The sequence below is a fragment of the Salmo salar genome, chromosome ssa02 (assembly GCF_905237065.1).
Source record: "Salmo salar chromosome ssa02, Ssal_v3.1, whole genome shotgun sequence".
NCBI lineage: Eukaryota > Metazoa > Chordata > Actinopteri > Salmoniformes > Salmonidae > Salmo > Salmo salar.
In genome coordinates, this window is record NC_059443.1 from 32,328,244 (window position 1) to 32,355,695 (window position 27,452).

Sequence of the window (27,452 nt, forward strand, 5' to 3'; positions counted from 1 at the left end):
CTTGTTGCTACTCTATTACAGTTGTATGAATATTGTTGCTTGTTTTTTGTTGTTGTTCGTAAGAGTTCAAATGAAAAATCGTTACGGACCAATGATCTACACTTTTATTCCACTGATCTATGTATGTGACCCCTTCTTCAATTACACAGACGACTAGTGTTACTTCAGTCACAGGACTTAGAACTAGATTACACCAGAAGAGGGTGTTGATTGTTATGATATTTTCAATATTTTCATGTTGCATATTGTGCTTAATGTAGCTCAGTTATGAGGAGTGTGTGAGTGTGTGTACATGCTTACAAGCCCGTGTGCACGCATGCCTCCATGCATGTGTGTCAAGATTCTGGTGAAGTAAGCTGTTTTTAAAAAAATTAGCTGCAAACACTGGAGTATAACTTTTTATTTGCACGTTGAATGACTGTTAATGAAAAAAACACACAAGTTAGCATCCGCGTAATATACTCAGCATATAGGGAAATTAAAGTTTTAGACACTGATTGCATTACTGGCAAGTATTTCATTACATAGTTTAACTCCATGTATTTGGACAGAAGATACCTTGAAATAATAATTTGTACCAGTCCACGATCAGTCATTATTACAGTTTGTTTACATTACGTTTCATATTTTATTCCAAATTGGTTAACAAGGGTATTTCAACAAAGGAAAGAACTACACTGAAGGTCAAAGGTGGGGAGACGAGGTGAAGTAAGCCCCTTTTATACCTTGTTCTAACTTGCGTCCTTTGTCCTGATCTTGTCCACATTCTGATTGTGCCCACATTTTTAGACAGGTGTTGACAATCAAAAGACACATTGTGATCTGATTGTGATCTTATTGTGTCTGGACATCTTACAAGTGTAGACAGATCTGTACAGAGAAACCATTTAAATCATCATTACTCCGGTCTCTAAAATCAGTTTTCGCTGATTACATCAATATGTGTCTTACAGTAAATACATATACAAATATTATAGCTGTGAAATTATTTGCATAAAGGAAGGGACCAGGAACTCTGGTCACAATGCAGACACAGTGGACGGATAACAGACTCATTTTAATACCATGTGTAGACACACTTCTGGAAAGGTGGGCACAATCAGAATGTAGACAAGATCAGGACAAAGGACCCATGTTAGCGCCAGGTATAAACGGGGCTATAGACAGTCAAAATGGTGGGGGTTCTGATCACAGGACTTTGCTGCCATAAGCAAACAAGGCAGCTTATATGTATTGCAACACAATTTTATGCCTTCCCCTTGCCCTGTCAAGACACAAACCTGTAGTCTTAAGTATTTTCACCTTGGCTTCACTGAGATTACTGTCCTCCCAGAGTTTTGTACAGTCAATTTGCCAGACTGCACTGCAGTAAATGTTACACAGTGTGATGTAAAGCCATTGCAGCTAGACTTACAGCTCCCCATGTCTCCACTGAGTAGGCCTACAGCACAGGTGTCAAACTCATTCCACAGAGGGCTGAGTGTCTGCAGGTTTTTGCTCCTCCCTTGTACTTGATTGATGAATTATGGTCACTAATTAGTAAGGAACTCTCCACAGCTTGTTGTCTAGGGCTTCATTGAAAAGAAAAAAGACAAACCTGCAGACACTAGGCCCTCCATAGAATGAGTTTGACACCCCTGGCCTACGGGGTACAATGATGACAGAGCATCACAGTCATACAGCCAAATCCTCACAGAGTGTGATAGGTGTTATGATGGGTTCACTAATCTGTCAAATACTGTGGCTTCTCTCATTATGAGGAATGAAGCATTAAAAAGAATTTGAGATATTAGTGATCCAAATAAAAAGACAAAGAAAGAAGGTGCAAAGATGAGTTAAAGAGAGGAGACAGGGGAGAACGAAGGAGATTGAGGAAATAAGGGACTGTAAAGAGAGAGAGCTAGAAAGAAAGTGCGAAGGAGATTGAGAGAGAGTGAGAGAGCGAGAGAAAAAGAGGAGGAAGAGAGGATGGAGTGGTTGGTGACAATGGACGCGTGGGGGTTTGCCCACCTGTGTCTCGTCCTTCTGGTCAAAAGCCTAGCCAAGCCAGAAGCTAGCAGTAGCCACCCCACTGCCATGTCCTGCTCTGAACCCCATCACCACTTATATTGTTCTAAACAGTGCACCTGGGCTCTGCAGTCTCCACACACACACACACACACAGAGTATCACCAACAACATACAGGAGCTTCAACCTGTGAGGCTATTCACTATAGAAAATTGTTGCCTTCAAGATATAAAGTACTGTTCTTTTATACAATATATTCTTGAAATTAGCCAAATGAAAGAGGCAAAAACACACGAAGGGCTCGATTCAATCCGTATCGCTCAAGTTCAGTGCTATTGAAATGTAAAGGCAATGTAAAGGCAATGTTCCCAAGTTCGCGAAGACTGCATTCACGGTAAACGCTGCATATGTCAGCTCAATAAAAAATTACGTTTACATTTCAAGCTCGCTATAGCGCAGAACTTCGGTGATTCGGATTGAATCGAGTCCTAAAAGATGAGTATGTCAGCAAAGGCAAAAATAGTGGAACATACTGTATAAACCTTTTGGAAACCACACAGCAAAACATGACCCTTTACAACTCTTCATGTCAAAACCATTTTTCACAATAATATCAGTGACTTTCAAAAAACATCTTCTGGCACTACAAGCTGCTAACTAGCATGTGTTATTACCTGGTTATTACAGTACTAAGACTAACCTCCTGCAGTGATATTTCAGTATATTCGCTTATACTGTGGTGAATGCTTTTTTTAATGCCACAGTATGAGAAGATGTCATATTTCTTGTGATCACATGTATCCATGTAATAATGTTTTGGTTGTTTATTACGTTCATATTTTCAGACCGAATTAGTTCTAAAAATGGACCCAAAATAAATATATTTGCAGTGAAATCACATTTGTCTTAACAACAAAGCATCAATTGGTTTGAAACCTTGATGGTTTTCATGTTAGATACAGAGCTTGTCATCAAATATGGTAATGCCACTAAACGACAACAGTTAGGCCCCAAAACATTTCATGGGGTAGAAATTTCTAGCTGTCCTATTTGTTGCTACCTTCAGAGAAACTCAACAGACAGTCGGTTGCATGAGATTTTCTCATTTTAAGAGAGAGAAAAAAATTCTCACTATCAATATAAGCAATACTTCTGTTTCCTTACTACATTTGATTTGATGATATTTCTGTTTAATTCAGACATGCAATGAAATGAAGTACAATAATGTCAAGGGGAGGATTTTGAAGTCTGACAATTCTTTTTTTTTAAGCATTTGCATGTATCCCGTCATCTAAACTTCATACAACATGGCCAGACAATAATTCATAACAGCCTTCAATGTGTGATCCTGGTCAGATTTTGGTTAACAAACAACTTTTTTATTTTCATTACTCTTAACCAAATGCGGAGACTGAGTGTCTCTATAATTCTGTAGTGGTGTGGGTTATATATGTGTATGTTTATCTGTATGCATGTTTGTTACTTTGATTCGATCCTGTAATTGAACCTTAACCACTGTAAAGTCCACTGTACAAGTCCCACCAGGAATGTTGTTCCATTTTTTTGTTGGTATTATTCACAAGAGAAAGTATGGCATGAGGAAAAGCCACTCTCTCGGCAAGAAGTCCCTCTCTTCCCCTCCTCCACCTCCCCCTATACACAGGTAGAACTATATGCATTAGGTGTTGTGAGGAGCTAGTATTCACTGAGGTTGTGCCACTTTGAGATCTGCCGACGGGGGTTTTCGCAGACCTCCCGCCAGTGGGCGGCGCCAGAGGGACAGGGGCTGTGCAGGCCGAGGGGCAGACGCCCCACCACCTCGTTCTTAGTGGTACGGTCAAAGTCGACCACCACAAACTCCACGGAGATCTCAGGGAGCAGCTCGGGGGGCACGTCGTAGATGAAGGACTCGTTGAAGACGGGGTTTAGCGTGCACTTCTTCACGTGCGTCTTTTTCTTGGCGATGCGCTTGCGTCCGTAGAACACATTGACCTTCACATATGGGTCTAAGGGAGAGAAGGAGATTTTGGAATATTGTCATATGTAAAGGGAACATCTACACAAGCTCCGCATTTTTTAATTGTCCACAGGAACACAGGCACACACTGACATACACAGTGGTTGAACTCACTTCCGGACAGGCCAGAGATGTCCATCTTGGGCAGGTGTTTGGCCTTCAGCACCACCACACTGAGGCGGTGGGAGACAGGCTGGTAGGACAGAGACACCAACAGCTCCCCACGGCTCTCGCACTGCAGGAAGAGACAGACACATAGAGGATTTAACTATTGATTCATTCAAAAGGAACAATCATCAAACCCACCTACTCAGCCTTTAAGACACAATACATTTACATATTTACATTTAAGTCATTTAGCAGACGCTCTTATTCAGAGCGACTTACAAAATGGTGCATTCACCTTATGATATCCAGTGGAACAACCACTTTACAATAGTGCATCTACATCTTTTAAGGGGGGGGGGTTAGAAGGATTACTTTATCCTATCCTAGGTATTCCTTAAAGAGGTGGGGTTTCAGGTGTCTCCGGAAGGTGGTGATTGACTCCGCTGTCCTGGCGTCGTGAGGGAGCTTGTTCCACCATTGGGGTGCCAGAGCAGCGAACAGCCATAATCGTACAGTCATAGATTAAAATAATAATTGGGCACCAACTGCCAAGACAATAAAACTCAGCAGTCTTTGGGATTATCTATTTGCCAACCTTGTTCTACATGCACAATTATAAACTGGGTGGTTCAAGCCCTGAATGCTGATTGGCTGTATGACAAAACATTTATTTTTACTGCTCTAATTTCGTTGTTAACCAGTTTATTATAGCAATAAGTTTGTGGTATTTGTGGTTTGTGGTATACGGCCATTATACCTCGGCTAAGGGCTGCATCCAGGCACATTGTGTCTTGCCTAAGAACAGCCCTTAGCCGTGGTATATTGGCCATATACCACACCCACTCAGGCCTTATTGCTTACAGTGAGGGAAAAAGTATTTAATCCCCTGCTGATTTGGTACGTTTGCCCACTGACAAAGAAATGGTCAGTCTATCATTTTAATGGTAGGTTTATTTGAACAGTGAGAGACAGAATAACAGAATAAATCAATTTATAACATTTTTGAAATGCGTTTCTCCGGATTTTTTTGTTGTTATTCTGTCTCTCACTGTTCAAATAAACCTACCATTAAAATGATAGACTGATCATTTCTTTGTCAGTGGGCAAACGTACAAAATCAGCAGGGGATCAAATACTTTTTTCCCTGATTGTAAATATACCATACATATCTGCATGTGGAAACAGACTAGTGTGATTCTTTTAGTGTTTATGTGAGAAACAGCACAACATATACAGTATAGCGGTTTGTATAATCTAGGTGTTCTGCGTAGTAAGAGAAAGGAAATTAAACAATGAATCAGATAAACTGTGAAAATAATCTGTCATGCCTGGCCTTTACACTCTATATCCATATAAATCAGATATTGGTATTGTATATATTAATAGTTAATAGACAGTAAGTTGACATGATGTATGATGCTACAGACCAGCACACACATGCACTTTCTCATATTCACTGACTTGCAATTGATTTCATATTATTCCAACCCATCACTAAAAGGGCATTTTCTTATCTAATGATTATAAAATGAGGATTTGCTGAGAAAAATCCCTAGGTGAGTGTCCTGGTGATTTGTATGCTTATGATGGATTATTTCAATAAGCAAGAAGATGACATTGCTTTGATGAAGGTTGTTTGACCGAAAGCTTAGCCACACAAATGTGCCCTGACGCCACTTCAGTGAGCCAAAGTTCTCTTCTCATTCTAGTGTAGTTTTAATACACCTGCAACTTAGTATCCTAGTCAGGTATGAGGTCGATTCCCATGCATGGTGTATCGACTTCCCCCATGCTACTGCAATACCTTGCCCTCCACAATGTGTACTGAGGAACACCACCCGTTTTTACAATCAGACGTCTTCTTTCAATGAGGAAGTAATAACTCCTGCATTGTATCCATACAAAACATATCAATCCCTTCTTATATCGAACAGCAGATGGGTTATACACAATGGCCACACAGTGAGGACTAGTGCCACAGGTACATGTAGGAACAAAAAACAAAACAAGTTCTTGGTGAGTCCGAGTTGGGTACACACTCACATGCACACGTGTGGCTGTGATGATGAAGGGAGCCTGATGGATGGCTGGCTGCATTGAGAGATTACATGGAGGTGTTTTTTCGTCTCCTCAGTTTGGCTGCAGTTAAGACTTGAATGGGGACCGAATCAATAGAGACACATTGACCTTCCTGTCAGACAATCGCCTCTGTGTACTGCACTGCGCTCAATTCCATGTGTGTATGTGTGTGTGTGTATATGTGTGAGCCGGGCCCCTACTTTTAAGAATGATTGATATGTCGGAATTGTCTGTTCATGCTTTTAAACATGTCTAGGTCGCCCCCCCCTCCTCACCTGCATGTTCCTCTTGCTGATTTGCTGCGTGATGTGCACCCGCCCCGTGCTGGGTTCCAACTCTGTCAGCGGGACCACCACCTCCCCTATGACATCATCTCGGGCAAAGCGGTCGAAGCTGAGCACCAGGAAGTGCAGTGTGAGCTCGGGCAGCGAGCTGTAGGCCACGCCATAGAACGTGAACGTCTCGTCAAACACCGGCTCCAGCGTCTTCCTCAGGACCCTGGTCTTCACCCGGTGCTTCTTCTCAGGGAGGATGGTCATCTTCACGTAGGGGTCGGAGCTGTTCCCCTGTTCGTCTACTGCAGGCAGGCCATGGGCTCCAACGATGGTCACCACCAAGGCCTTCTTGGGGAAGTTGTAGTCTAAAGCCAGGCTGAGGGAGCCCAGGCTGGTTTCAGGCTCTGATTCTGGGTCGGAGGATGCGGGGGTGAAAGGTGAAACGGTCTTGCTGCTGTTCTCGCTACTGGTAGCTGAGCTATCCAGGCAGCAGTAGTCGGCCCTGACGGGCAGTGCCCGCTCCATTCTGGGCTGGCCAGCAGGGGGCACCAGGTGGCTCATCTGGAGATGGGTAGGCGCATCCAGGATGTTGTTCTCAGCATCCACCAGGACCATCCCACGGCCACCACCCCTCTCTCTGTCTCTCTCCCCCTGCCACCCAGCACGCCTGGCCACCCGTACTATCCTCTTGCTGCTGCTGAGGGACTCTGGGTAGATACTGATGCCCTTCAGCATGTGGATGAACTTGTAGGGCGGGTATTCAGCCGAGTCACAGTACTGATTGCCATGGGGCTTGTAGCGGCCCATCACCCGGAGGTTGCGACGCTGGCAGAAGGACCACAGGAGAACCAGGATCACCACGGCAACCACCAGCGCCGCTGCACCGATAAAACCAGCCAGCACCGGTGACATGTCTAAAAGAGAGGGGAAGATAGAATGAGTTAACACCTTTGCACAGTCTAGACTGGGATGTGTTTGCAATGTCTGGTGTAGGAAATATTCATACTGGAGTCTCTAAATAAAGTAGATAGTCAAACTGTCGGTTGCATTTAGTTCAGCCATGAACTGGAACTGACTCAGATTAAAGAAATTCAACTCTTTCAGCTGCACCAAGTGATGCAGCACTGAACATCAAATAGGAAATCATGTAACTGCCCTCCAGTGGCTCATTATTGTCAGGTAGGTTAAATAATGTAAGTCGTGTGACCACACCACCCAGGGTGAGTGACTCCACTGTGACTCAATACTGTGACTGTGCCATACAGCAGGAGTGACTTCACTGCAGTGTCACAGAGCACAAGGCAAGGTGTGAGTGGGAAAGACATGAGCAATATGGACGCCATTCAACCAGGTATCACCAGGCTGCTAAAATGTCAGCCCCCCCACACCACACAAACACACACACACACACACACACACACACACACACACACACACACACACACACACACACACACACACACACACACACACACACACACACACACACACACATACATGCACTGCATGCAAATGCAACTATGTCTGTCTGACTCTGCTCCTAGCCCTCCAGAGTCAGGCTAGGAGCAGTCTGTAGAAACACACACAGCCAGGTCAGGCTACATACACACACGCACATACACAAAGACACACAGACTTGTACAACTAACCTTGTGGGGACACACAATTCAGTCCCATTCAAAATCCTATTTTCCCTAACCCGAACCCTTAACCTAACCTTAACCCTAACCCTAAAACAAAAACCTAACCTTAACCCTAGCTCCTAACCCTAACCCTAAAACTAACCCTAGCTCCTAACCCTAAACCTAATTCTAACCATAACACTAATTCTAACCTTAACCCTAAACCCCCTAGAAATATAATTTGACCTTGTGGGGACCAACAAAATGTCCCCAGTTGATAAAACATGTTTTAGTGTTAATTTACTATAGTTTAACACATCCACACACACAGTCCACCTCTTTATTTAAGTCATTAGTCATTTGCCTCCCTTAATTGATCCCAGTGACGGTGTGCTTTATCTAGCAGACAGACCGTGTTCCAGGACTGGTCATTACACCAGACTAGGGCGTGTATCGTCTGTCTCAATGTGTCTGGGAGGTATAGTCCCATACCCTGTCTCTGTGTGTCTGTGTATGTGCGAGGGGTGAGGGTCTAAGTGTCTGTGCACATGCAGGTACGCATGAATCTATGTGTGAATGTGTGTGTGAGCCCCCACTCACTCATTTGCTGCTGGGGTTAATGTGAGACTGTGACTATGTGCTGTGCACACATGGTAAGGCTGACTGTGCTGATCCCAGCTGTAATGGGACTCAGTGGACAGAGCCTGCTGCAGCGGGGCGGGAGGGCCGGGAGAGGGCCCTTTGTTTGGCCAAGCCCCTGAAAAGAGACGCATTGTTGCCTTCCCCCCTTCACCCCCCCCCCACCCCCCCCACCCCCCCCTTCATTTCCCTAGCTGCGCTGGCCTTCTGAGCATGTCACCATACTCCAATTGGTAAACTTGTCAGTCTATACAGTGAATGTGCATGAGCATGCACATATGTGACGCACGAGGCACACATGCATGCACACACTCTATCTTTCACCCTCTATACCTCAGCTATTGAACTATATTTATATTACGTCTGTTTTTCTCTATCTCTCTCCCGTCTCCATTTTCATCTGTCTTTGTCTGTCTCTCCTCTCCCTTCAACTGTCTGTCTTTCAACAAAAATACCGTGCCCTTCCTTCCTGTTGTTGTTCATTGGCATTCTGGGTAGGGATACCGGGAGGATGATGTCAGATTTTGGAAGGAGCTTAATGCCAGCTGAGCCCGTTGCCCTGGAAACATACCCCAGGGGATGGCAGTAGTGAGCTCTCAAATCTTCTGCTTCAGTGGGTCCAGGCATTGTCCACAAAATGTGTTAAGTAAAAGCATAAATTGAGTGTGCCGATTAACAGAACCAAAAATACACCCTACATTTTTTTACTAATTAGACACAATGCCAATCTCCTCAGTTCAGTTTTTGTTTCTGTGGGTAACTTTAAAGATATTTTTTTCTGTGGGTTCCATCTGTTAGCCTTCTGCATAACCCATTTCAGATCCTTCATCAAGAAATCAGGTTGATTTGCAAGGAATTATGAAATTATATCTAACCATAGATTACAGATCAGACCACACTACTGTGAAGGTAGTTTGACATTCCAAATATGAACAGCACACACATGCCGAGTTCAAGACATCCTTTTGTATAAATATGCACAGCTACTGTCAGTGGCATCATGCCTATAGGGGACACAAAGTCATGTGCCCCCTAAGATTTGTCATGTTTTAAAATGAATTTGATCATAATTATTTATAAAAAGATATGTCAGCGGTACTTTGTGCAGGGGGCACACTGACTGGACCAGGCAAAGTGTACCCCTCTACCTATTCTCCCCTAGTAAGTGGTTCCTTCCAAGGTGCAAAGAGCAAAGAGATGCCTCGGCAGGACGATAGGTATCGTCAGGAGAGAGTGTAGAGTGACACACACAGCGTTTGATTTGATTTTAGCCATTTCCAGTGCCTGACCCTTCCACTTTGTTTGATAAACTGAGTAATGGGGCTGGGGAAATGTAACCACTGTGAAATTCATAGACAGAGCTATGCATGCAAAGATTGACAGACATTTTGATTGTTCTTTTCAAAACTCAAATGACAATAAATTGATACATAATTGATTACAATTGCTTTAATTATTGGGTTATGATACAATATACCAGTGTGGCAGTTGTACTAAACTTCTAAGGCAAAACGGTTCTTAAAGAATCAATGTGCATCCTTAATTAAAATGACAATTGAACAGGTAAAGAGATATGCTTAGATAATTTATGCAGAAAAATAGACATAGTTTTGACATATAATTAGTCATAATGACTATGGCTCTAGATTGCAAGAAAAAGCTGTTTCTGGTGTTTAAAGAATGCAAAATTATCCAACTTCTGACCACTGCCTGTCTTTCTTTCTGCCTGGCACCGGTTGGTACAGCATAAACCCCATCATCCACCAGCCTGGGAAACAGTGCTGAGTGACCATGGAGCACTGAGAGACAATCTGTCTGCATTGGCAACATGTCTTATTGTATACTGCCTGTGAGCATAAGATTCAGTTGATTTGCAGAACTCAGATTGTGATGTGGACCAGATGTGTCTTAATCCTGATGAGTGACCCAGATTAGATCATTGGCTGTAATCTGGGTTTCTGGGGCATGTTGGGCTGAATTGCAGATATCCAACTCCAGTACTCTCTTGTTTCTTTGCTGCCATGAAATGTTCTGCTGCATCCAGCAGGCTCAGGGCCAACATTATGTTTGCAATAACACATCTCTAACACTCAAGCCTTGATTGCACAACTGTTTATCTTGAGCCTGTTTGAGATGAGGCCAAGTGCTTGTTGTAATGAGGTTCTTCAAGCAGTTCAATGTCTAGATGCTCTTGATGGTTTAATCTTAAATCAACCAAGAAATGTGACAATGCATTTATTAACAAAAGCCTCCTCTTCCACATGGACATTAATCAACTCCAATAAGTTACAGGCCCATTCCTGACAGTGTTAATATGCTTATTGGTTTATATTTTATTGGTTTTTAGGGTTTAGAACAATCCGTTTTGTTACTGCACTTGGGTTGTCCTATTCTTCTGATATAATATCCATAACCCTCCCCATTCTCCATCACCTATTCATGTCACTTGCTGAGAGGATCTGGCACTGTTTTGGTCACCAACATCCCTTGCCTTCAGAGCACTACACTTCTTATTATGGCAATGTGGCATTAAACTACTGTTCAGGGATCTTAATTTAAAGCTCGAGGTCTGATCCAATGAAAATATGTCAATTTGGCCAAGCTCCTAGTTCCGGGATCCTTGCTTTAACAAAAACAAAGGAACGGGGGCTGGCGATGCTTATGCAGGAATAGACATCACGTCATCCTATCCACCCCATCGTACGCGCACATTGAAGATCACCGGGAGAAGTGACAATGTTGCGAATGGGCCGCAGTACTCAATACATTTTGATAGAATAGGCCTACAATTATTATGTTGTTGGACCAAATTACTCACTGATTGAAAACAAATAATTTCATAATAGCAAATACTGTAATAATAGGCATCCACTGGGCACACACTGGTTGAATCAACGTTGTTTCCACGTCATTTCAATGAAATTAAATTGAACCAACGTGGAATAGACGTTGAATTGATTGACGTCTGTGCCTAGTAATGTTACTATCTCTGTTGAATAGGCCTGTGTAATCAGTTTCGTTCAATTTCCAAATTACATTCGATGCTATTTACATTAACATAGGCCATGGTAATGAATAAATGTCAAATGTACAATTTGGCAATCTTTGGCGGTAGTAATAAAGTTAATCATGCTATTTGGGTGTGTTCACTCTCATATGGCCTTATTTCTAAAACGAATGGGCATTATTTTAACATTTTGCGTAATGTAAATACCAGACATCATATAACGTTAACATCTGACGACACAATAAGCAAAATGCTAAATAATTCCGAAAAATGTCTGCTACTTACCATATGCAGGTCGTAATTCTGTAATCTCAGCCATTTTGAGAATTAACGCAGGATGCTTTACTGGCCGTCCAGATAAAAAAGGTAAATGAAAGAATATAAAGATGGTTTGTCCCTATTTTATATCCATAGAGAATGAGTAACGATACTTCAACCAAATATTCCAGTAAATGAGCTCACAGGTTAATAAATAATGATTGTCTTCCTCTTTTCATATGGTCTATTCGCTCTCTATACGCCAAACTCAATGATGCTATTATATCTCGGATGCTGCGTGGGGCTCGAGACTGGTACTCACGGACTCGCAGGAGGGTTTAGACCCGCCCCCGGGTGGCGTCAGAATGTCATTTTCTTCTTGTATGATACAGTGTATGTATGTAAATGAGCAATTACTGGTGGATGGGTAAAACACTTTCATTCAAATAGCTGCTTGGCAACGTTACACAATAGGTCTAAGCACCATACAGATTTTTATAAAAACTGTTTAATTCTTGGCAAACTTTGGAATAGTTATAACATACATACAGCATTTGGAAAGCACATCATTTGACATAAAAAAAACCCCACTAAAACAACCATTATAAAGCTATGTTCAAGACTAATGCAAATATAGTATATTTTGGTCAATTCTAACTCAATAATAAATCATATTGATATCTACTAGAAACCGAAACAAGCTGACTACAGACAGCTGAAAGTATACTGTAAAAAACAATGACTGCTGCTAATATTATCATTTACAAGGAGAATACATAACAAATAATTTAATATTATAGATATGTTCTCATCTTTAACCCTCACATGATTACCATTAGGAGCTTGAAGAGAAGCAGAGACCCTCATGTGTGTTTTATAAGTGTGCCAAATTAGACATAAATAAACATATAAAACAATACATTTGTTTTATAAATCACTATATTCTGGATATATCATTTTGTTGAAGTAAACCAGTCACAGGCCCTACATCAACATGGATGGACTGCAAATGCACGTAGTACCCAGAAAGTTCACAAGGTGTCCTACTGGACACATTTAATACAGCCAATGAAGTCATCCTGTATGACATGTACAGCATGAGGCTATTTGTTTTCTCACTTTACTAACACACAATCTTAAGTTGCAGTAGATACATCACTTTGGCTGACAAGAGGAGCATTGAAGCAGGAATGTACTGAGAAAACCAACAAATGAAGGCCATTGTTTTCTGTGGGGTTTGTAATCTTTTGTTAGTACTTTAAAATTAAGGCACCAATTTAATGAATTAATTACCGATTCTTTAATCAGGCCTAGAAGTACTTTAGTTAAAGGCATATCTTGACATACATCAACACAAATACATACTTTGGTTGAACAAAGCCAGGACACAAAACAAAGATAGGCACATTCAGCAAAGGTTTTATGGCCATAAAATAGCAGTGAAAAATCTTTCACTTTCTGACAACTTTGGTCTGTTTATCTGAATGAAGAAAACGTTACAAATACTGTGTAGAACCTTCCATCAATAAATATAATCAATGAGATTCTTGATATTCCATTTCTTGTTTTTGGTAGCTATACTGAACACAAATATAAAAGCAACATGCAACAATTTCAAAGATTTTTCTGAGCCACAGTTCATATAAGGAAATCAGTCAATTGAAATAAATTAATTAGACCCTAATCTATGGATTTCACATGACTGGACAGGGGAGCAGCCTAGGGTGGGCCAAGGAGCACATAGGTCCACCCACTTCGGAGCCAGGCTCAACCAATGGGAAGCCAGACCCAGACAATCAGAATTCGTTTTTTCCCACAAAAGGGCTTTATTACAGACAGAAATACCCCACTCCCAGAATATCCCGCAGGTGAAGAAGCCGGATGTGGAGGTCCTGGGCTGGCGTGGTTACATGAGAACTGTGGTTGTGAGGCTGGTTGGACGTACCGCCAAATTCTCGAAAACGACATTGGAGGTTGCTTATGGCAGAGAATTGAATTCTCTGGCAACAGCTCTGGTGGACATTCCTGCAGTTATCATGAAAATTGCACGCTCCCTCAAAACTTGAGACATCTGTGGCATTGTGTTGTGTGACGAAACTGCACATTTTAGAGTGTCCTTTCATTGTACTCAGCACAAGGTGCACCTGTGTAATGATCATGCTGTCCAATCAGCTTCTTGATATACCACACCTCTTAGGTGGATAGATTATCTTGACAAAGGCCAAAATGCCCACCAACATGAATGTAAACAAATTTGTGCACAAAATTTGAGAAAAATAAGCTTTTTGTGCGTATGGAAAATGTCAGGGTTTTCATGAAACACCGGACCAACACTTTACATGTTGCGTTTTATATTTTTGTTCAGTATAAATATAACTGAGTCACATGATGCAGGTTAATGACAAATACTGATAAGAGAAAAGGTTGATGGAGATTGTGGTGACTATTATTTCAATTTCTCCCTGAAGAACAAAAGACCCTACTGAAGGCAGTTAAAGGACAGCAGCATTCTCCAGATGCAATATACATGTCTGAGTCTGCTGCCCTGTAATAAAGGCATCATTCTAACACTGCTTAAGTGAGAATCCACTGCAGCACATGTGCTATTATTCTGACTTTCTGAACAATTGCCAAAGTGTTTTATCCAGGCAGGTTACCAGGTCATTGGCGGTGCGAGGCCAGTTTCCATTGTTGTGACACAGTCCACCCCTTACAGTCTCTACCACTACTAAAAAGCATTGATGCCTTTAGTGCAAGTTCCAGTCTCTGTGAAAAGATTGGCTGTTGAGCAAGTACATTTTGCAGTCTAAACTGCTTCAGGAAAATCAGGCGATTCAAACAGGAAAATATATAAAAGCATTAAAATACCTTTTCGATAGAAGTTCGATACAAGTTTCTATTAAAGTCTACAGTCTTTGTTTCAGGTGCTGAGGAAAAGGGTATCCAATCCAAAACGTACTGTAGTGTTCATGAAGGTTATCATCCAAACCAAGCAACTGAGACACCGCCACCTCTCTCTCACACACACCCACACACACACTGCTTAGTTGACATGTCCATGTCCTCCTAGGTCAGCCAGAGGCATAGTGTGCAGCACCTCATCCAGCAGCTGCAGGGCACGGTGCAGGTGGACCTCCACCCAGCAGGGGGTGTGCTTGATGCTCTGCCGGGGGTAGTCGGGCCCCCAGCCCTTCACAAAGCTGAGCCGCAGGATACACAGCCGCCGCAGGTCGTCCACACCTATCCCGGCTGCTGCCGACAGACCTGGGAGAAGAGAGATTTACTGAGTGATTAAGAGAGCGAGAGAGGGAAAAAAGAAAGAGAGAGCAAGAGAGAAAGAAAGAGAGTGAGAGAGAAGGACAGAAGCACTCACTGACTGCCGGGGCGATTCCCCCCACACTGCCAGGCCCTGGGATGTTGCCTGCCACTGCTGCAGCCTGTGCTGCTGCTGCAGCCTGGGCCGTGGCTGCCTGCTGCTGCATCTGCCTGTGGCACTGACGCAGGTCAAACACCTTCATGTAGGCCCCAGGGTAGATCTTGTGAACTGCGTCTCCCGGGGCTCGCCCCGCCTCCCGGTCCAGGTAGTAGCTCTGTACGAACACTGCATGGTCGCTAAGGCAACGCATCCACACATCCCCCTCACCACGACACTCCAACTGCACCCCCTTCCCAATGTGCAACCTGTGAAATGGAGATGGGAGTTCACACTAGTGAAGAGAAAATCCCAGACACTGGGGATTGTATTTATTTCTATACAGGCGATAAATACGTTTTCCCTGTGTATTCTGCACCCCAACAAAGTTCTCCAATAGCTAGCGGTTAGGCATGGTGGGTATATTAGGGGCACGCTGACAGACCTGGCTCTCTCGCTGGCGTCGGTGCGGTGCACGTTGCTGAGCTGGCCCAGACAGAAGCGGTCACCCCCCGAGGGGTCCACGTATCCGTCCACTGTCACCACGGGGCAGTTAGCCAGGACCTTGAACATCTCCCCAACCTGGATGTCCATCTCAAAGTAGGAGATGGAGCACCAGAACTCTGGACCTGGCAACACACACAGCATGAAATATAATATGAAACATTGCAAAATGGCTGCCATGTGTCCCTCATGTGGGTACTGTACATTGGTGGTGGATGGGGTGAGATGCCCAACACCATGTGTGTGGGTAAGTGTGTGTGAGTGGGTAAACGTTGTGTGTGTACCTGGATGGTTGGAGACTGGCTGAGGAAAGGCGGGTGCGCTGTGATGTTGCTGAGACCCTTTTAAGAGAAATTAATTAGCAAATATGACAACGCTACCATATAAATATAGTAACAGTCCTGCATTTCTGACAGAAAGATTGATTGACAGGTGATTGACATACAGAAATGGTTGGGGTGGTGCAGTGGTGGTTGCTGGTGGCTACGCCCATTCTGCTGGGGTCCTACAGGAGTATAGGAGGCCGTGCTGGTGCCTGTCCAGGTCGCTGGAAGATTGTGAAGGAAGAGAACAAACAGAGTTGAAACTGACACCATGGAATTGACACCATCTCTGTGACACTGCCAACCTGGTTCGTTAGTAACTCACTGTGATAGGAGCTCTGTGTCTGTGTGTGTTTGGAGCTGCTGCTGTAGTCACTCTGGCTGTGAGGGGTAGGGGGCTGGGGGGGTGGTCCGTGTGTGGGGGTGGTGGGGGGCGGCGTCTGGGGCATGCCCTGGATCTGGGGAGAGGCGATCTGAAGCAGGCCCTCGCCGTGGCCCCCAGACATGGGCCCCATCATGGAGCTGCTCACTGGAGAAGGGAGATGGGGGAAGGGGAACAAAGGATGGACATTGTAAGGGATAGAGTTAGACATGAAAGCAAAAGAGTCTAGTTCTTCTCAGCTGAATTGCTTGTACGGTAGTACTTCTTATTACCAAGTTCAGTTTTAGTCTATCTCACCTGGCGGAGAGAGGGGCATGCTGGGGTAGAGGTTGACGGAGGATGGGGCGCGGGGCAGCTCGGGGGGCATCTGCAGAGGGGGGAGGGGCTGGTTGTAGTGCTCGGGCTGGGGGGGCATCCTGGAGGGGAGGTCCATCTCATAACAGTCATGAATGTACTCCTCTTTGATCAGCCGACCTGGAGGACCTTGTAATGAAGGGAGGGGGGAGAAAGAGAGAGAGACAGAGTGGGAGGGAGAGAGAGAGAGGGATGGAGAGGGAGAGAAACAGAGAAAGAGAGAAACAGAAAGCAAGAGAGAGAGAGAGATAGAGATAGACAGAGACAGGCAGAAATCAGGCATGAGTCATGTCATGTTATTATTGTCACACCCTGATCTCTTTCAGCTGTCTTTATGATTGTCTCCACCCCCTTCCAGGTGTCACCCATCTTCCCCATTATCCCCTGTGTATTTATACCTGTGTTCTCCGTTTGTCTGTTGCCAGTTTGTCTTGTTTGTCAAGTCAACCAGCGTTTTTGTTTTTGCTTCTTCTCCTGCTTTTCCCAGTTTCTCTTTTTCTCGCCCTCCTGGCTTTGACCCTTGCCTGTCCTGACTCTGGGCCCGCCTGCCTGACCACTCTGCCTGACCCTGACCCTGAATGTGGACCTGTACCTTTGCCCCACCTCTGGTTTATTGACCTCTGCCTACCCTGACCCTGCCTGCCATTCGGTACCGTTGCCTCACCTCTGGTTTATTGACCTCTGCCTACCCTGACCCTGCCTGCCATTCGGTACCGTTGCTTCACCTCTGGTTTACTGACCCCTGCCTGCCTTGACCTGTCTATTGCCTGCCCCTGTTGAATTATTAAACCATTGTTAATTCGACATTGTCTGCATGTGGGTCTTACCTTCATACCTGATAATTATAATATTTTCGATTCATGAATGGATACATTTTGAATAAATTCGGGAATTTACTGTAATTTAGATCAAGTTGATGGATCCTATTTATTGTGGCCTCTATCTGGGAGTGATTTTTGCCCTGCCATGCAGCCTGTGACACCTTGTTGCAATTTGATTGAGGTGTCCTACTTGTAGTGTAGACTAGCTCAGACAGGTATGAATCTGGCTGGTTTGGAAGCTCTGCATTCCATATTTTTCATCAGATTGCCAAGAGCACATCTACAGTATATTTGTATCAAAACAGTAGTATTGCCTGTGCACTTTGGGAAATGCGATAAAAACAGATTGGTTAGAATGACTCGCTATTGCTTATTACCATTTTGATGATGTTTGATGATGCTAAAAATAGTGTTTTCCTCCTCACCTGCATTTTGAATGCTGAGACCAACTTGAGGAGAGGGACAGAAAGGGAAACAAAGTTAGAAACAGCATGGTAGTTCTGAAAAAGCCTGTGACCCAAAGAGCCTGTTAACAACTTCATATTCCCCTTCCCCATTTGTGCTTCTATTTCATTAGAGGAAGTGAAATTGTGAACAGACGCACCAATGCCTGGCGATACCACTCTCTCGTAGTGGTAGGGGTTGACACACACGTTGTCATACTTGAGGTCAAAGGCGAACTGGCAGAACTTGACATGCTTCAGTTCATTCTTGTGGAGGTCTGGCCAGCGCCAGAGCCTAGCGTAGATCACATGGGGGAACCCTTTCCTCCCAGCTACCTGGATCGAGAGAGAATGGAGAATGAGGGCATGGAGGTAATTCCTTTCCAACATCCATCCAGGAATTTTAGGGTGATTATTTACAATAGGATGGTGAGTCTCAGAAAGGGAATGGGGGACAGTATGGAGGCTTTGACGGGGTTGGAATTTGAGCATGGAGGGAGTGTAACTGTGGGGAATCTAAGTGGAGGGGAAAAGGGGAAAGAAACGGAGAGAAAAGATGGGAGAGGGAGAATGAGAATGAGAAGGAGGAGAGCAAGAGGGAGCTGGTAGACAGGGAGTGGTCGAGGAAACAGGTCATGAATGGAAATTTACATCAACGTTAAACACACTCACATACACACACACTCTCTCCAGGCACACACTCTGGATGGGGAGGAATAGCCTTGGAGCCATTAAAACATCTCAGACTGAGATGAATAGCACAAATAGTGACTATCTGAGTATTTGCTATTGAGGAAGAGTGTGAGTGTGACAAAAGAGGGAGCTGGTATAGGGTTAACTCAACAAGCTGAGCTGGAGAGGAATGACATTGTCTCACCTTTGCTCTGTGTGTGTGTGTGTGTGTGTGTGTGTGTGTGTGTGTGTGTGTGTGTGTGTGTGTGTGTGTGTGTGTGTGTGACAGACAGAGATAAGTATTTTGGGATCAACATACCCTTTCTCCACTAACATAAAGAGAAAGCAAAAATGGACTCCATAAACTTTTACCTTTTCTTTTTTATTATTCTTTCTTCTTGAAAACCAAAGTGACCTTCCTCAGACAAAGAGTCAGAGCTGGCAGAGTGCCAGCCCAATTCCAGCCAGCAGACTGACAAACACACACACAGCCTATAGTCCTGAACAGAGAATAATACAGTACATTCTCATATCTAGTTCTCACACCACATTAATACGTGTCACTAACATCCATATATCCACAGGCAATCTCAAATGTAGAAACTGTTGATGTAAGTCAAAACCTGCATTCAATAATAAACACTTTTCTCTCTCTCGCTCTCTCTCTCTCTCTCATAATCACAATCTCACACACACACACAAAATATTGTGGTATGTCTGAGATTACAAATATAGTTCCACAAATTTTAACACTGAAAAACTCCAGACACAAACACACACGCACATACGCACACACACACCAGAGACAGACAGGCTTAACATAACCCTGCCCCTTTCCTGTGTCTCAGACAAAACAACCCGCGCTACCCCTCCAGCACTCCCTCCCTCTCTCTCCCACACAAGAGCTGGGGGAGGGGAACTCCCTCTGTCTCCTTCTCTCTCATTCCCTTGCTCTCTCTGTAAGCAACTTGTGGGTTACACTTCTACATATTCAATAGTATGTTCATTCTCTAGAAGTTAGCCTATAGGGAGACCTAAACTCCTTGAATGTTTTCTCCTGTTCCTCCTCCCTGAAGTGTGTAAGTAACCCACGTGTTGAATGATTCACTTGTTGAGTTCGAATCTCATCACGGACAACTTAGCTAATTAGTAACTTTTCAACTACTTACTACTTTTTTTCTACTTTTTAACTACTTAGCACATAAGCTAACCCTTCCCCTAACCTTAACCCTTTTAGCTAATCCTTCCCCTAACCCTTTTATCTAACCCTTCCCCTAACCTTAACCCTTTTAGCTAACCCTTCCCCTAACCCTTTTAGCTAATCCTTCCCCTAACCCTTTTAGCTAACCCTAACCCTTTTAGCTAATCCTTCCCCTAACCCTTTTAGCTAACCCTACCCCTAATCCTTTTAGCTAATCCTTCCCCTAACCCTTTTAGCTAACCCTTCCTCTAACCCTTTTGCCTAATCCTTCCCCTAAACCTTTTAGCTAACCCTGCCCCTAACCCTTTTAGCTAATCCTTCCCCTAACCCTTTTAGCTAATCCTTCCCCTAACCCTTTTAGCTAACCCTAACCCTTTTAGCTAATCCTTCCCCTAACCCTTTTAGCTAACCCTACCCCTAATCCTTTTAGCTAATCCTTCCCCTAACCCTTTTAGCTAACCCTTCCTCTAACCCTTTTGCCTAATCCTTCTACCTAAACCTTTTAGCTAACCCTACCCCTAATCCTTTTAGCTAATCCTTCCCCTAACCCTTTTAGCTAACCCTTCCTCTAACCCTTTTGCCTAATCCTTCCCCTAAACCTTTTAGCTAACCCTGCCCCTAACCCTTTTAGCTAATCCTTCCCCTAACCCTTTTAGCTAATCCTTCCCCTAACCCTTTTAGCTAACCCTAACCCTAACCCTTTTAGCTAATCCTTCCCCTAACCCTTTTAGCTAACCCTACCCCTAATCCTTTTAGCTAATCCTTCCCCTAACCCTTTTAGCTAACCCTTCCTCTAACCCTTTTGCCTAATCCTTCTACCTAAACCTTTTAGCTAACCCTGCCCCTAACCCTTTTAGCTAATCCTTCCCCTAACTCTTTTAGCTAACCCTTCCTCTAACCCTTTTAGCTAACCCTTCCCCTAACCCTTTTAGCTAACCCTTCCCCTAACCCCTTTAGCTAACCCTTCCCCTAACCTTAACCCTTTTAGCTAACTCTTCCCCTAAACTTAAACCTAACTCTAACAGCCACATGGCTAGAATTCGTAACATATCATAAGTTTAGAAAATTCATAACATATTGTATGTTTTGCAAATTCACAACATATAATACGAATTGTAATTCGTAAAATATCATACGGAATGGGTGATAGACATCCACAAATGAATATACACCATACGAAACGTAACATATCATACTAAATGAAGTGTCTCAGATTTATGTACAGAATAATATGAAATGCTCTGACACCAGGTTGCACACACATGGTATGGGCTTAAAAAAAGGAAGACACCTGTACCATGTCAGATATAGAGTTGAAATGTATTCAAGTTTGATTTTGCGTCACAATATTACACTTTATATACATCACAGAAGACTGAAATATGACAAAACCGTTTGACATAGAAACACCGGATTTTTGCCCAAGCAAGCGTGTCTTTGTGAAATGCCAACGGTGCACTGAGCGTATAACAAGATTTTAAGTTTTCAAAGCCTTTTACATTTAATTCTTCTTGTGTCATGATAACTTTGCTTTTTGCGACCAGCAGAAACAACTTTGAAGACAACGACCTCAAAATGTAAAATCCTCAAAAGTTGTTACGAGAAACATGCACCGCTATGTCAACAAAGCTCAGTGCTTATTATTGGATGTATTAGGTTACTGTTAATGAAATGTTAAAGAAAGACCCCACTGAACGATTCAAAACATGAATAATCATATTTGTCTTGGTAAAATGAATTTTATAACATAAGGAAGTGAATTTCATCACCAAAGAGTGGGTGGACACCCTAAATTATATGAGCTGGCTAGCCAGATCGATAGCTAGCTAGCTAAATTAGCTAGCTAACAAGCTAGCAACAAACCAAAACATTGTCAGGAAGCTGCTTTTAGTTGCCTGGCTTGCTAGATTTACATATCCTAAATACATTTTTTAACAAATGTTTTTTTGGGGGCAAAACATAAGAGCAGGTAACGTTGCTGCATGCAGACTGACGTTTTGTTTATACTTTTTCATAATGAAAAGGACAAGTTTGATGTCTGAGAACAACAATAGAATGTTCATGATTTAACGCGAGCCAAAACCGGTAAGATGAAAAGGGACATTTACTGAGGGGTTGGCGGGACTTTTAAACATACACTATGTATACAAAAGTATGTGGACACCCCTTCAAATTAGTGTTTGGCTATTTCAGCCACACCCGTTGCTTACAGGTGTATAAAATCACACAGCCATAGACAAACATTGGCAGTAGAATGGCCTTACTGAAGAGCTCAGTGACTTTCAACGTGGTCAGTTTGTCAAATGTCTGCCCTGCTAGAGCTGCAACTGTAAGTGCTGTTATTGAGAAGTGGAAACGTCTAGGAGCAACAACGGCTCAGCTGATGCACAGTGCCAACTGTAAAGTTTGGTGGAGGAGGAATAATGGTCTGGGGCTGTTTTTCATGGTTCGGGCTAGGCCCCTTAGTTCCAGTGAAGGGTAATATTAACTCTACAGCATACGTCCTTGTATGCTGTAGAATTAATATTACCCTTCACTGGAAATAAGGGGCCTAGCCCGAACCATGAAAAACAGCCCCAGACCATTATTCCTCCTCCTCTAGACAGTTCTGTGCTTCCAACTTTGTGGCAACAGTTTGGGGAAGGCCCTTACCTGTTTCAGCATGACAATGCCCCCGTGCACAAAGCAAGGTCCATACAGAAATGGTTTGCAGAGATCGGTGTGGAAGAACTTCACTGGCCTGCACAGAGCCCTGACCATAAACCCTGTCGAACACCTTTGGGATGAATTGGAACACCGACTGCGAGCCAGGCCTAATCGCCCAACATCAGTGCCTGACTTCACTAATGCTCTTGAGGCTGAATGGAAGCAAGTCCCCATAGCAATGTTCCAGTGGGAAAGCCTTCCCAGAAGAGTAGAGGCTCTTATAGCAGCGAAGGGGGAACCAACTCCATTTTAATGTCCATGATTTTGGAATGAGATGTTCGACAAGCAGATGTCCACCTACTTTTGGTCATGTAGTGTATTACCGCAATCATGACTGGCTGAAATAAAAGTATAGGCTTTGTTGCTGGCAGTACCTGAAAGGTGTATTAGTCAGTCATCAAAAGCGACCAGCTATTGGTCACTGAGTTGACAGCGTCTTTGTGCCATACCACCAATAACAATTCATCAGTGAATAATTAATTAATGAGATCCACTGATTTCATAAACAGTCCCTCTATAATCAGTGATACCATACCGGCCTAGGCCTCATTCAACCCAACATAACAGTAGCCTACCTGCAGGCGTCCATCAAGCGTCCTTTGGATGGTGACACACTTGCTGGGGTGAACTCCGTTGGTGGTGATGGCGGTGATGAGCGAGTCCAGCTCATCCTTCTTCTCCTTCAGCTTCTTTACCAGGCTCTCTATGGCACGCTTGGCAAAGCCCTCATTCTCACCGCCCTGTCGGTGGCACATGAGGCTGTGCACGATGCTCAGGCAGGCATCGTTGCTGTTGGGGGGGTTCACTGACATCTCCCTGGGTTGAGGGGGGTTGAGAGGAGGTGAGAGACCACTATGGTGAAGCAACCGAATGCAATTTATTTATTTGATCATTGTTTGATCACTGACACAACACTGAAGTCTGGACCTGAGATGGTACTTCAGATCAAGGTTCAAGTCATAGGCTATCGGCAACCAAGGTCCCTATAACAATCCAATAACAACTTTACCAGTATTAACAACACAAAATGTATGGGACTTTTACAAAGCAGAAGATACAAAGCAGGCCATGTAAACACAGAATTGAGTTGGCCAAAATAACTTTATCCTTAAATTGGTATTTACTACTTATTTGAAAATACATTACATGAACCTAAAGAAAATTGACATTCTTATGATCCATCTGAAGTGTAGGGCGGCAGGTAGCCTAGCAGTTAAGAGCGTAGGGCCAGTAACCAAACGGTCACTGGATTGAATCCCCGAGCCGACCAGGTGAAACATCTGTCGATGTTCCCTTGAGCAAGGCACTTAACCCTAATTGCTCTTGTAAGTCACTCTGGATAAGAGAGTCTGCTAAATGATGTAAATGTAGGTGACTGAGTGTGTTGTTTACAAACATCCCTCCATGTGTGTCATGAAGTTGAGCTTGTTTTGCTTTGCACAACTAGTCTGAAAAAAACAATAATGCAGAAAATGTGTGATTTCCTAAAGTAGGCTATATAACAATCCACTTTGATAACGATAATACAACTGTAATAAACTATAATAAACATAAACGCTCCACTCAAGAAATTCTAAGAGCATTTAGGAGGTCAAAAGTAATTTGTTTACATGTTTACAAAAGCATGTAGACCTACTGGGGAAAAACACATAATCACCTCTACAAGCAAAGCAACGTTATGTGTAGGCTACATGTTGGCTACAGTGTACACAGTACTTTGACAGAGGATAGACACATTGACTTGAGAGTAGTTGGATGGGGGGGTGGCTCTGTCTTGGCTGTCTGTCTCACTAACTGTAGGCTATAGGTCTGTCAACATTCCATGTGACTCAGATTGGTTTGGTCAGCTAAAAAATCCCTATGGGAATAATCAATACCAAAATGTAGTTTACTTACAAATCAACAGGAGAACTGGACAAATATGTAGAGGGAGCTCTGAAGCAGTATTCCAAATGTATTTCTACCTTTACCCCTCTCTCTGTGGAGCTGTCTGTCTCGACTGTTGTCAGTCTATCACCCTCTCTCTCTCCCTTCGTTCATCCTGCTGCTCCCTCGGCTCTTCTCTAGTTTGCTTGCAATAACAAAAGGGGGGAGAGAGAGAACATCGTACGCGTGAGTTGTCTCGGGCAAAAAGTCGAGCCAATCGCTGCGCCCGTTTCAGTCCAGACCGTGGGGCTCTCCGCCAACTATGACGCTGCTCTCTTACAGCTCACAGCCAGCCACCGGGGGCTGATGTCTGTCTGGGTTGCTTGTTGATTGACAGGTCTGTGCGGCTGTTTTTTTTTTTTTAAGTGGCGCCGGTGAGATTACCCCGCCCATTCTCGCTCCCCTCTCCTCCCACCAACTCCAGTGGATCTCCTCTCTGTGTAGAAAAAACGGAGTGCCTGTGTGACCAAACTCTGGACGCCGTTTCCCGATAGCTAAACAACCGTGTGTAGAATTAAGTTTTTAACGAACACTGCGGATTGCGGCACATAACAAACGAAGTGTCTAACTAAAACTACTGATTGCAGCACCCAAATAAAAAAACGCAGTTACACTGGACAAACATAGGTACAAGGTAAGGATTAACGAATGGACATTTTTCAAGTATCGACTGATAGTGACTCGATGGTACTCTCCGCCAACACTAATCGCAATTATTAAGATTAAAATCATTTTATCGGTAAATTATGCAACTGAAATTTGACTTCCGTTTTTAACCCAACCACTCCAAAAAGACACACATAATTTATTAAGGTTTCAAATTTTTCCAGTTGCTGGCTCGCCTTTCTAACCGCTAGGCTACCTGCCCAACAAACCCATATGGTTTTCTTAGCTACCCAGTGGTGGTACAGGGACAGTACTCTTGTGAATTTCAATGGTGTTGTCTGTCCATCAAAGCATGCGGTGTGGTCCTGAATCCTCTACCTGATTCCAGGTTACAAAGGATTTGTCATTGATGCTGGAGGGCAACTGTCAGATAGCAGTATAGGCATATGTCGTAAGTATGGACCCATCACCTCGAGGTGTTTGTTTTCTGTATATTAATGTCTCTGCATCTTATGGTCTGTTGCTGCTCTCTAGTGGCTAGTCCGGGCAGTACTACGGAGATCGCGCGTGTGTGTGTGTTCTCTGATCAAATTGCGATGTAAAAATGTATGTTTCTTAGGTCTGAATCACATTTGTATGTAATGGAAAGACTGAAAACCAGCGGACACTCAAGCCTAGAGTAGTTGACTTTGCTAACAGCCTGTTTAGCTGCTTGGGGCAGACTGCACTAACAGCTGAGTAAGGTTGAGTGAGTGTCATGAGGTGTGGCCTTACGCTTGTCGATTAGTTGGCAACGGTCTTATGGGGGGTGATAAGTGCCAGAATTTAACCTAGACAACCGTACCACCATGTGAACGCCATTGAACGTCTGACTGACATGACATGATACCAATGCCTTACTAACGTATACGTGTTAATGAAAGTCATAAGATGCATAGTTTATATTTATATTAATTAAATATCAACCATAAATGTTAGAAAAGTAAAATTTTTCCTGTGCAAGCCGACATTCCAATGTAGCCACCTTGAGCTATAGTGTAGCCTACGGCTTGTGTATTTCCTGTTATCGCTAATGGCCTAGAAAAAGTCTGTCTTTCCCTCAACACCTCATGGAATGGTATGTTATCTTATCTCGCTGTATACAGATCTAAATGTTGTTAGCCAATCACAGACCCGTTCCCAGTGTCAGACAACCAACAAGAGTTTTGTCAGTGGCTTTTAGTCAAATAGAGGAGTTTATAGGCTTTCCCAGAAGGTCCGTGCTATTCGGGTTCCTTGGGATGTCCCTACCTCAATCAAGTATAAATGTAAAATAGTTAAGTTTAGTGTTAGTTAACCTGTTATGGCTAGGGGGCAGTATTTTCACAGCCGGATAAAAAACGTACCCGATTTAATCTGATTATTACTCCTGCCCAGAAACTAGAATATGCATATAATTATTAGCTTTGGATAGAAAACACTCCAAAGTTTCTAAAACTGTTTGAATGGTGTCTGTGAGTATAACAGAACTCATTTGGCAGGCCAAAACCTGAGAAGATTCCATGCAGGAAGTGCCCTGTCTGACAATTTCTTGCCCTTCTTGATTATCTCTATCCATTACAGAGGATCTCTGCTGTTACGTGACACTTCCTACGGCTCCCATGGGCTCTCAGAAGGCGGCAAAAAGCTGAATCGTGGCTTTGCAGGCTCTGGTTGAAAAAAAGTAGCGCGTTTGGGTAGTGGCTGGTTACAGTACTGTGAGACTCAGGCTCGTGCCCGCGTCGACCCCATGCTTTGTTTTCTTTCGTCTGTTTACCTAAACGCAGATTCCCGGTCGGAATATTATTGCTTTTTTACGAGAAAAATTGCATAAAAATTGATTTTAAACAGCGGTTGACATGCTTCGAAGTACGGTAATGGAATATTTAGAAATCTTTTGTCACGAATTGCGCCATGCTCGTGACCCTTATTTACACTTCGGATAGTGTCTTGAACGCACGAACAAAACGCCGCTATTTGGATATAACGATGGATTATTTTGAACCAAACCAACATTTGTTATTGAAGTAGCAGTCCTGGGAGTGCATTCTGACGAAGAACACCAAAGGTA

General features: G+C 43.4%; 2 protein-coding genes across 3 annotated transcripts; both read right to left on the reverse strand.

Annotated features, from left to right (window-relative positions):
- Window positions 1-385: 385 nt before the first annotated feature.
- On the reverse strand, window positions 386-12,337 carry LOC106580174 (synaptotagmin-11). Its single transcript, XM_014160948.2, has 4 exons — window positions 12,041-12,337; window positions 6,488-7,401; window positions 4,140-4,260; window positions 386-4,014 (listed from the first exon to the last, which is right to left on the reverse strand). The coding sequence occupies exons 1-4, from the start codon at window positions 12,072-12,074 to the stop codon at window positions 3,704-3,706; spliced, it is 1,380 nt and encodes a 459-aa protein (XP_014016423.1). The 5' UTR covers window positions 12,075-12,337; the 3' UTR covers window positions 386-3,703.
- A 1,896-nt stretch (window positions 12,338-14,233) lies between these two features.
- On the reverse strand, window positions 14,234-25,082 carry LOC106580167 (mothers against decapentaplegic homolog 4). 2 transcript variants are annotated; one of them, XM_014160929.2, is made up of 11 exons: window positions 24,728-25,082; window positions 23,407-23,647; window positions 18,414-18,588; window positions 18,235-18,258; window positions 16,932-17,117; window positions 16,578-16,781; window positions 16,375-16,476; window positions 16,214-16,270; window positions 15,871-16,054; window positions 15,387-15,694; window positions 14,234-15,277 (listed from the first exon to the last, which is right to left on the reverse strand). In XM_014160929.2, the coding sequence occupies exons 2-11, from the start codon at window positions 23,641-23,643 to the stop codon at window positions 15,057-15,059; spliced, it is 1,698 nt and encodes a 565-aa protein (XP_014016404.1). In that variant the 5' UTR covers window positions 23,644-23,647; window positions 24,728-25,082; the 3' UTR covers window positions 14,234-15,056. The 2 variants fall into 2 exon arrangements, with proteins under 2 accessions (XP_014016404.1, XP_014016412.1); XM_014160937.2 differs by having other exon boundaries at window positions 14,236-15,277; window positions 16,932-17,108; window positions 24,728-25,081.
- Window positions 25,083-27,452: the final 2,370 nt, after the last annotated feature.

Coding starts and splice junctions, on each gene's coding strand:
- LOC106580174 (XM_014160948.2), bottom strand. CDS start 12,074: ATGGCTGAGATTACAGAATTACGACCTGCATATG. Junction 7,402..12,040: donor AGAATTACGACCTGCATATG/GTAAGTAGCAGA, acceptor CCTCTCTTTTAG/ACATGTCACCGGTGCTGGCT. Junction 4,015..4,139: donor CATCTCTGGCCTGTCCGGAA/GTGAGTTCAACC, acceptor TCTCTCCCTTAG/ACCCATATGTGAAGGTCAAT.
- LOC106580167 (XM_014160929.2), bottom strand. CDS start 23,643: ATGTCAGTGAACCCCCCCAACAGCAACGATGCCTGCCTGAGCATCGTG. Junction 16,477..16,577: donor GACACAGAGCTCCTATCACA/GTGAGTTACTAA, acceptor ACAATCTTCCAG/CGACCTGGACAGGCACCAGC. Junction 16,055..16,213: donor GCCAGTCTCCAACCATCCAG/GTACACACACAA, acceptor GTGTGTTGCCAG/GTCCAGAGTTCTGGTGCTCC.